General features: G+C 36.4%; 1 protein-coding gene across 1 annotated transcript; it reads right to left on the reverse strand.

The window, feature by feature from the left end:
* Positions 1-533: 533 nt before the first annotated feature.
* Positions 534-2,647, reverse strand: LOC111905635 (E3 ubiquitin-protein ligase RMA1H1). The gene is made up of 2 exons (XM_023901325.3): positions 2,315-2,647; positions 534-1,397 (listed from the first exon to the last, which is right to left on the reverse strand). The coding sequence occupies exon 2, from the start codon at positions 1,360-1,362 to the stop codon at positions 661-663; it is 702 nt and encodes a 233-aa protein (XP_023757093.1). The 5' UTR covers positions 1,363-1,397; positions 2,315-2,647; the 3' UTR covers positions 534-660.
* Between the last annotated feature and the right edge of the window lie 7,469 nt (positions 2,648-10,116).

Below are 10,116 nucleotides of genomic sequence, written 5' to 3' on the forward strand. Positions count from 1 at the left end.
GAAGTTGTTGTTGTTGGAAGGCCATTGTTGTTGGAAAAACGTTGTCTGTTGGATAGGGGAATCGTTTTGAAGCAATTTGACAAAACCACCTTGAGGTGATCCCATAGTCGGGAATTGCCGAGGGGTTGTATCTAACACAAAAACGTTATCGGGTTTGCAATTTTTATAGTTTTGGAGGGGTATTTTGGTTGGGCTCCATGGTTTTGGTTGTGAAAATATTGTTGTGAAAATATTTTGTGTATTTTGTGTATAAAATGAAAAAATAATGGTGTAAGAAATAAGTTTTATATAGGTAAAATTGGTATGTAAAAAATATTATTTAAAAAAAATTAAAAAATTGGCCATCAGAAACGGCTTGTCAAACGGTCAAGAAGGGGAAAGATCCCTATTGGGCGTTGCGTTTCGTGGTCCGAAGAACGAATGACAAGGACAACAATCGACCACGACCGGTCGGGATAGTGTGCACGTTCGTGGTCGTGGTCCAGCTCAACCATGGATTCCTCCGTGATATGTATACCGTTTGGTCTAAGAAAGATCAAAACTATCTTGTAACTATGACTAACAAATTCCAACCATGTTCATTACATGGTCAAACCAAACGTAACTATTTAACTACCATTACTTTTTACAAATGTTAACAAAATTAGACTTATCACCTTATTAAAATAGAACAAGGCACAACATTATGCAACAAAAAAGAAAAAACCAAATGCGCCCAAGCGATCTATCAGCTTGGATAGCATGTCTTCTTGCACGTTGAGTACTAATCGTCACCAAGTTATACGAATTTGGATAAGTATACAAAGATGCTTGTGTATTCCCAAAAAGACCCCCATACACCATTTCCCCAAGCATCCCCGTTGTTGGACTTGTAGGGTTTATCACATTTTGTGCTTGTTGTTGGTATCCACGGTGATTAACTTGTTCAGTCGGGCCCCTAACCACCCCACAACTTGGACTCACGGGTCTACGTGGGATCGACATCTCCAAATCTAGACTCTTTTCTTCTGATTGAGGTTTTGCGGTTTGGCCCTGACTGTATAGTGGTACTAGGGTTTTCTGAGAAATATCGTGTTTGCATACAGGACATTGTGTGTTGTGTTTGTTTGGGGTTTCTGGTGAAGTGTTTTGGTGTTGGATCCATTTGTATATACAGGGCCAACAATAGAGGTGGCCACACAGTGTCACCACCGGATCTTGGACAGAGTCTAGACAAATATTGCAGTCAAAACCGGCGGAAGGACTATTCTCGGACTCGTCAATAGATTCTGATAATGATTTCCATTTGTCCGAAGTGGTTTCACTATCCTTGACAAAATTTGTTTGAGGGACGGTTTCTTGAGGATATTGCTCCATTGCCATTTGATTTGATTGTTTTGATTGTTTGATGTTGATATCTGAAATGCAAAAAGAAAAATAAGTGTCTTTTCGGTTGAACGTAGTGCAATATATATATATATATATATATATATATATATATATATATATATATATATATATATATATATATATATATATATATAAAGTACATTTTAAAGAAAACAAAGCAATTCTCACATGATAGATCTTCTAGATGGTTTCTTGTTTTGAGTGAAAATACCATTAAAGAGTTTTGAGAGATAAGACTAAGAGGACCACTCACCACATGGCCCAACGTGCAAGAGTAAAGTTTATTTATTTTGTCTATAAAAGTAAAGTACAATTTATCCATATATTGAATCGAGGTTTTAATGTCCTTTTATAAAAGCAATAATAAATAACATTTTTCTTAATATTGTTATAGATATTTCCTAAGTTATTCCTTTTTTTTAATTGATTTTCAATCATTATTAAAATAATTCGTATTTATATCAGAACGATTTTAACTAAGATAAAATTTCGTACTTTTGCTTAAATTTGTATCTCACCACAGGAATTCTCAATCCTTGATTTGCATTATCTTGTTTTTCAATAAAAACCATATTAAAATTATTAAATTATCTAGCCATTACAATTTTTGCATAACAAAAAAACACAAAGCACCTCATTTATCATTACACATAGCAGTAGAACAAATTCATCGATCAACAAGAAATTCTTCATTAAAAACAGAAAATGATGGCAAATCCATCAGAAGTAAAACTGAGTCAACACAGTGATTTAACTCGTTATGAACTAATGAACATGGATTTTAAAAATCAGAAACAGAGATGAATCAAAGATACATAATATCCATCTCTATTTCAACATCTTCCCAAATGCAAATCTGGATTCTTCAAATTCGAATCGAATAACAATAAGCATAAAAATGCAAAGAAAAAGAGACAAAACTCACCGATTAAACGCTGATTTAGAGATTGTCTTTGAAATTGTTAAGATCTTTGAAGGCGGATTCAATGAGAGAAATGTTGGTTGTTGAGTAGATGAGATATGGAAGATGAGAGAAAATGTATTTGGTTTCGGTTGATTTTATATAGTGAGAAAAAGGAAAGAATTTGTGAAATAAAATAATATAAAAAAAAAGGGAAAAGAGGAAATTAATAAAATGACGTGGCGTGGGGTTACTGACTTACTGTGCTGCTACGTAACGGCCAACGCGGTCTTCTAGCAAGCTTATCCAGACGACGTGGACCTCTTTTGCTTACCACGTCTTAATTAATAAACTAATATATCGTTAAACATAAAATAAAATATAAAAATAAAATTAATAAACTAATAATTGAACAATTTTGTTAGGTTCAAATATGTTATGTATATATAGCATTATAGCAATATATTTCATTATTTGTTGTAGGATAAATTTTATGGCGTAATTACATATTAAATACTATATTTTCAAGGTCATTTCGTTAATTGAAAATCAATGGACGTAGAAACCACCCAACTCAAAACTAAAGGCCACTTTTTTGCTACAGTTGGTGTTCGATTTTGACGCACTTCTAGATTTTCTCTCTTTCAAAGTCCTAAAGTCCTCGTCAGAGCATGTGACAATAAAATTCTTTGTATGTTTTGAAATTTTAACACGTTAGTTTTTTTTATATATTGAAACTATAACTGTATGCAAGTGTTTGGTCACTTCTAGATCTTCTCTCTTTCATAATCCTCGTCAGAGCATGTGACAAATAATTTCTTTCTATGCTTTGAAATTTCAATACACTAGTTTTTATGCATTGATGCAACTCTATGCTAGTGTTGGTTTACGTTAGTGACATCGGTTGATAAAGTCAAATTTGATTTTATATATGTTGCAGCTTCTATTTATTTTATAACCACTCTTGTGAAAAGATAATTTTAGATATTATATATATCATATATAGTATCAGAATCGATATTTGCAACCTTTATGACACATCTTTGTTTATACTTCTCAAGTCGCTTTTTAAGAGGGAGTGTGTTACTATATCCAACATTGTTGTGGTACGGTCGTACATATCTCTATATATGTTTCGTCTCCTATGTTTATTAAAAGATTTTTGTGAAAATACAATCTTAGACTTTATATATATCTTACATTTTACAAAAGAACTTCATAAACATTGTACTTTGTGGTCGATTAAATGTTTTGAATATGTATATAACTAGGTGTTGCATCCGGTGCAATGGAATCGAACTTGTATCTTGATATCGAAAGTACGTCATATCTAATATAACGACATAGAGAAATGACTAACGTACTTTATAAAGAATAGGAAATGACTAACGTACTTTATAAAGAATAGGAAATGACTAACGTACTTTATAACGATATAGAGAAAAATGTATCTTGATATCGAAATTACGTCATATCTAATATATGTCAGACTAGGAGAAATTTATATTATTATATAGATATAAAGGAGGTTGTCTCAATGATATATGTTGATTTACAATGGGTATTATGTACCAAAATTAGAATATAAAATAGACTAAACTATTTAATTAATTATAAAAATAAAAACTAATCTATGTAAATGCGAGTACTTAAAAAAAACATTGTAAAATAAGTTGTAAGATATATGATTTCCAAACAAAATATCTAAAAGCATATACAAACAAAATGTGAAAATGACTCTGAAGGGTAAATAACCGTTGCGTTTGTTCTTATTTAGTCATTTCCTATTCTTTTGTATCCAATATATCATCGAACTTATTGTTTGTGTTCAGCATAATCCTTTTAACCGGCTATCACCTATGATAGTCGGTCAAAGGATTATGGCGAACACTAACAACAAGTTCGATGGTATAGTGGGTACGAAATACGAAAGAGACCAAATGAGAACAAACTCAATAGTTGGTTACCCGCTGGAGTGTAACCAACTATTGAGTTATGATGAACACAAACAATAAGTTCGATGGTATATCGAATACAATAAAAATAACTTGATCAAATATGACCGGCTATCACAGGATGATAGCCGGTCAAAAGGGTTATGATGAACACAAATAACAAGTTCGATAGTATATTGAATAAAAAAAAATGGACCAAAGTCTTTTTTTCCCAAACAAAATTAATAGAGACTAGAAAATTGAATTTATAACAAAAATAAAAATTAGACCAAAAATACTGGAAAAACAAATTTTGATGGGACGGACTTACATGCATAAAAAGGAAAAGGTTAAAAAGGTTTTTAAAAAATTAATTATGTAACAAAATTTACAAAATAACAAATGAAGTTGTGCCAATTTATTTTTGATAGAAAAACTTGTTTCAAAAATCATATAAAGACAATGTAGAAAAAATTAGGGAAATTTGTAATACGATTTCAGACCAATATCGTAAGAAAATAAATTAAATTTGTGGCTCAAAATATGAATATGATATGCTAGAAATACTCATATCAAATTTGTTAAACAAAAATAGTTTTTACGCCAAAAATGTAAATTAAGGAAGTTGGATTGGTTGATGTTGATACAAGATCCATAGTAGTCAATCTCGGGTTTAAGGCCCTCGTAAAAATAAGGTGAGGGAGATAGCTAGAGTGAAAATCTAATGCCCTACCTCTAGATGAGATACGAAAGAGCTCCAAGGCATCAACATGTAGCTCAAGATGTGTGGACATTGATACGGGATTCGGTGATGTGGTGTAACACTCGTGTTTCTAGCCTAGACATTTATATTGAGGTGATACTCTAGATTAACCTTTGTAACTCATTTTGAATAAATGAAAAAGGAATTATGTGTTTTATGCTTAATTATTAGGGCTTAATTAATTAAAAATAAAAATAAGCGTCAAAATTAAAGTGTGAGATAAGCCCGATATCTTTACATAAAGTTGTAGTGGTCGAAACAATGATTTCGGGGATATAAAGAATACAAAAATCCGAGTTATAATGAAGAAGTTATGACATATCGAAGTTTCGCGACAAAACCGGCACGGTGCTGAATGTCGTAAAAAGTGAGTTTTTGATAAACTACTTTTTAGCCTTAGTGATCTAAACGAAAGTCGTAGTATTCGTTAAACCGAGAAGTTCGATAGAACGCCCAAATCTGACTTCGTATGAGAAAGTTATGATTTTTCGAAGTTTCAGCTCAGCAGTAGACAGCTAAAAACTCGAATTTTAGATCGAGCGATTTTTAGCCGACACAATCTAAACGAGAATCGAAGGTCTCGTCATTAGTAGCACAACGGTAAAAAGTCTGACGAAATGGACGTCCGATGAAGAAGTTATGAATTTTTAACGGATTTCTTGTCCCGGTCTGTTAAAAATAATAATATAAAAATTAAAGTCAAAATTAGCCGACGAAGTCTAAACGTAAGTTGTAGAGCGTAATTTTAGCTACGCGTGCATATAAAGAACGTCAAAAACGGCGCTCCTATGCGAAAGTTATGGATTTAAGAAGTTTTGGCGCGAAAAACGAGAAAAATCCCCAAAACCGAGGAATTTCGCACACGTGGACTTCGGCCACGTCACCCTCGCTCAAAACGCGCCACGTATCCGAGCTGCTGAGTCACGAAGCCACCTGGCGAGGCGTGTCATGTCCTTCCGAGTCCGAGCTGCGGTCCAATCCTCTGACTACACGTATAAGCTTCGGTGGCAAGCCTCGCATCCGACGCGTGCGTAGTGACTTATCCGTCCAAGCCTCGCAGTGAGCCACGAACCCCCTCATCGGATCCGGACTTCGGTCCAATTACAAGCTGCCAGCGAGGCCTTCGCATGCGCAGCCCACGTGCGAGCCACCCCCCCCCCCTGCGAGCTTCGGATCTGCGACACATGTCTTCCCTCCTGACCGTCCGATCAGAAGCCTCGCCCCTATAAATAGAAGGGTGCGAGACCTCCCGGGTAACTTTGGAAATTTTCCACTTTTCACCCTAAATCTCATATTTCTTTCATATTAACATCCCCCAAAGCCCCGGTACTTATTCCAAAGCCCGGAATACTCCACGAAGTGCCCGAGAAGCCCGGAAATTTTATCTTTTTGGTTTCGAAGCCCAACCTTTGCAGAGCCTGGTTTCTCAATAAAACCCTCGGTTTTATTAGAAACGATCATTTTAGGAAACGAATTGCTGCCCGATTATCATCAAATCAAATGTGTGTATAGTCACATTCATCTTACACCTAGATATGAAGTATTTTATATGAAATACGTGCTACGTGTAATTATATTAATTGTTTAACTGAGGTAACTGTTGAATTGATGTTTTATACAAGTTTTAAACTGTATATGTATTTTTATCTACAAATATGTTGGGTAAAACATGGGTAGATAGTGATGTGTGATAAAATAAAAGTGATGAGAGGCCTCGATGTGTTTTGAGATCCAGTCATCTAGCGGAGTTTGGATGACGACCACGGACTTTCTAGACAGTCCAGTGGGAAGCATTAGCAGGTCCGCAACCTGTAGGTGTTAATAAACTAAGAGTGTTCATTCGTTATGCTCCATCCCCCTTATGGTTGCCTTTAGGACATGTATGGCTGAGGAAACCCCTTAGCAGTAATGTCCATCCCGATGATATTCTTTAGGCTAGGTCCCTTGTGATAAGTGTTTAGGGACGTAAAGTAAGGATAACGGGAACGGGTAATCAAGGTTATTGTTGATTGATGAACTTAGTAAGTTTATTATTATTGTGGGTTGAAAACCCTATATGCTCACCAGGCTCCCAAGCCTAACCCACTCAGCTTTTTATGTTACATGTAGTGGACCTCGAGCATAGTCGGAGGACGACGAGAGATTTTTGGATTATAGGTCAGTAGCTGTAAATAATTGTTGAAAGACTTATAATGTCTTGTTTATGCTTTTGATCAGTATCAGAACATGACATCCCGAGGTTTTGATATATATGGAAAATATATACCTTCTTAATGAAGGGTTTTGATAAACTTTTATCATATGTTGTTTGGGGACCAATTCCGCAACATCTTTTAAAAAAAGATTTCTCTGATTTTATTTTAAAAAGTATAAATTAAATCGGTCTTTTCTGACCGAGAAATTAGGGGATGTCACAGTTGGTATCAGAGCATTAGTTTAAGCGAACTAAGAAATTGTAGGATTTCTAAACTTAAACTTAGAATGCTAAGTGATGATTGTGAGATGAGTGTCTACCATATTTTAGACACGAGCACTAGTTATTTTAGGAAAGATGCCTAAAATGCCCTTATGTGCTAAATGTTATGTGTTTGCCATGTGTGCCATTATTTGTTCGTAGTGGAGCTGCAAATGCAAACGGAAACAGGGATCAACAGCCTCAACCTCAAGTAGTTGAGCAAGTACCTGTTGTAGGAGCTGCACCTGAGCCAATGACGATGGTTGGGGTACAAGCAATGATGCAGATGATGTTAGATCGTCAGATGGAGGATACAAGGCGATTACTACAACAACATAGGGAAGAGATTACAATGCCTGTTGAACAGCCCGTATTGAATGAAGGGCAATCAGTAGGAGGGAACTACAGTGGGACTCTTGGTCAAGCCAACCCACCGATAGTTAGACAAAACAACCAGGATGGAGGAGTTGATGGACACGGATGCAAATACAAAGATTTCATGGCATCTAAACCGCCGTGTCTATCTGGGAGTCCGACACAGGTGGAAGTCATGAATTGGATCTTCGAAATGGAGACGATGTTTGAAAGTTGCGAGTGCAGCAACAAACAAAAGACCGCACTTGCAATTCCATTTTTAAAGTCTGGTGTGTTGAGCTAGTGGAAGTTACTAGCTGATTTGATGCCCAAGGGAGAATCTAGTAAGATGTCTTGGGAAGATTTTGTGGTACAACTGAAATTGCAGTACTGCTCTGAGAAGGATCTTCTGGAAATCAACAATGAGTTCCAGAATTTAAAGAAAGGAAAGATGAGCGTTACTGAATACGCTGCTAGTTTTATGGAAAAGATGAAGCTTGTTCCTCATCTAGTTCCAACTGAACTCTCTAAGGTCAGCAAGTTTTCCCTTGGATTACCAGCGGACTTTGGTCCGATTGTTAAGCAAGCAACCACTTTGAAAGCCTCCATCTGGGCTGCTAAGAATGTTGAGGTTCAGATCAGAGAGAAGGGTCTGGAGAGGGCAGAAGTTGGTGAAAAAAGAAAATTTGAAGGAACTTCAGGTTCCAACAAGAAAAGCAAATTTTCTAAGTCCAAGAAGTTTGGAGGAGGAGGAGGTGAAGTGAAATGGTGTGAGAAGTGCAAGAAAAAGCACTCTGGGAAATGTAGTGAGGAGGTGAGTTGCTTCAAATGTGGAAAGACTAGGCATTATGCCAATGTGTGTCCATCCGACAAGAGGGTATGTTTTGAGTGCCATGAAGTAGGGCATGTTCTTAGAGACTGTCCAAAGAGGAAGGATGCAGCAAATCCCAATCTACCACCAAAGCTGAAGGCGAGAGCCTTTCAGATGACACTTGAAGCTGCAAAAGAAGAAGTCGATGTCGCTTTAGGTACCTTTCTTGTAAACGAATTGCCTGTCCAAATTTTGTTTGATTATGGAGCCAATTACTCCTTTATATCACATGAATTTGGTAGAAAGCTAGCTTTTCCTGTAGATAGGCTAGTTAATGCCTTATTAGTCGAGATTGCGAGTGGCAAGTTTGTACCTGTTAGCCATCGTATGAAAAACATCCTCATTGACTTGGATGGGAATAAGTTCCACGATGAATTATTGCCTATCGAGTTAAATGGATTCGACATAGTTTTAGGAATGGATTGGCTTAGCGCCAACGATGCAGAAATATTATGTAGAAAGAAGATAGTAAAAGTAAACCCGCCAGGGAAAGAGTCGTTTATGGTGTATAGAGATAAATGCAGAGTAAATTCTGGAATCATTTCCCTAATGAAAGCTAGAAAGTGTTTGGCCAAGGGATGTACATCATATCTAGCGTTCGTGATCGATGCTAAGATGGAAAAGAAGGAGGTGCAGAATATTATGGTGGTGTGTGATTATCCGGAAGTCTTTCCCGAAGATCTTCCTGGATTGCCCCCTGATCGACAAGTAGAATTTCGTATCGACTTGTTACCAGGAACGACGCCAATAGCAAAAGCACCATATCGATTAGCACCAACAGAGATGAAAGAACTTATGACACAACTTCAGGAGTTATTGGACAAAGGTTTCACTCGACCTAGTTCATCGCCCCTGGGGAGCCCCTGTGTTATTTGTAAAGAAGAAAGACGGGAGCATGAGAATGTGCATCGATTACAGAGAGCTGAACAAAGTGATGATAAAGAACAAGTAGCCGTTGTTGAGGATCGATGACCTGTTCGACCAGTTACAGGGTTCGAGCTATTTCTCGAAGATCAATCTTAGGTCGGGATACCATCAACTAAAGGTGAGAGAGCAGGATGTCGAAAAGACTGTGTTTAGAACAAGATATGGACACTATGAATTTCTGGTTGATGGGTTTTGGTCATAAGACATCCTATGTGCTCATACAAACCCTAATGCTTGGATCTAGGTTTCTCTATTGTACATGCTTTGAATCCAAGACTATAAACCCTAATTCTAGCATATGGAAATCAATATTAACATATAATTAGGTTTAAGATATTACCTTGATTGTTATGTAGCAATAACAATCCTAATTCCTCCTTGAATTACCTTTGGAAGGCTTAGAGTCACAAGTGTCACTCCTCTAATGGCTTACAAACACCAAGAGCAAATGGAGAAGGTATAAAGAGAGAGGAGAGGTGTTAGAATTCGTTCCTAGGACTTCTTTGGAAGGGTTGGCCGAAT

Source organism: Lactuca sativa, chromosome 8 (genome assembly GCF_002870075.4).
Source record: "Lactuca sativa cultivar Salinas chromosome 8, Lsat_Salinas_v11, whole genome shotgun sequence".
NCBI classification, from domain to species: domain Eukaryota; kingdom Viridiplantae; phylum Streptophyta; class Magnoliopsida; order Asterales; family Asteraceae; genus Lactuca; species Lactuca sativa.

Excerpts from the sequence above, each read along its gene's own strand:
- LOC111905635 (XM_023901325.3), bottom strand. The coding sequence starts at position 1,362 with ATGGCAATGGAGCAATATCCTCAAGAAACCGTCCCTCAAACAAATTTT.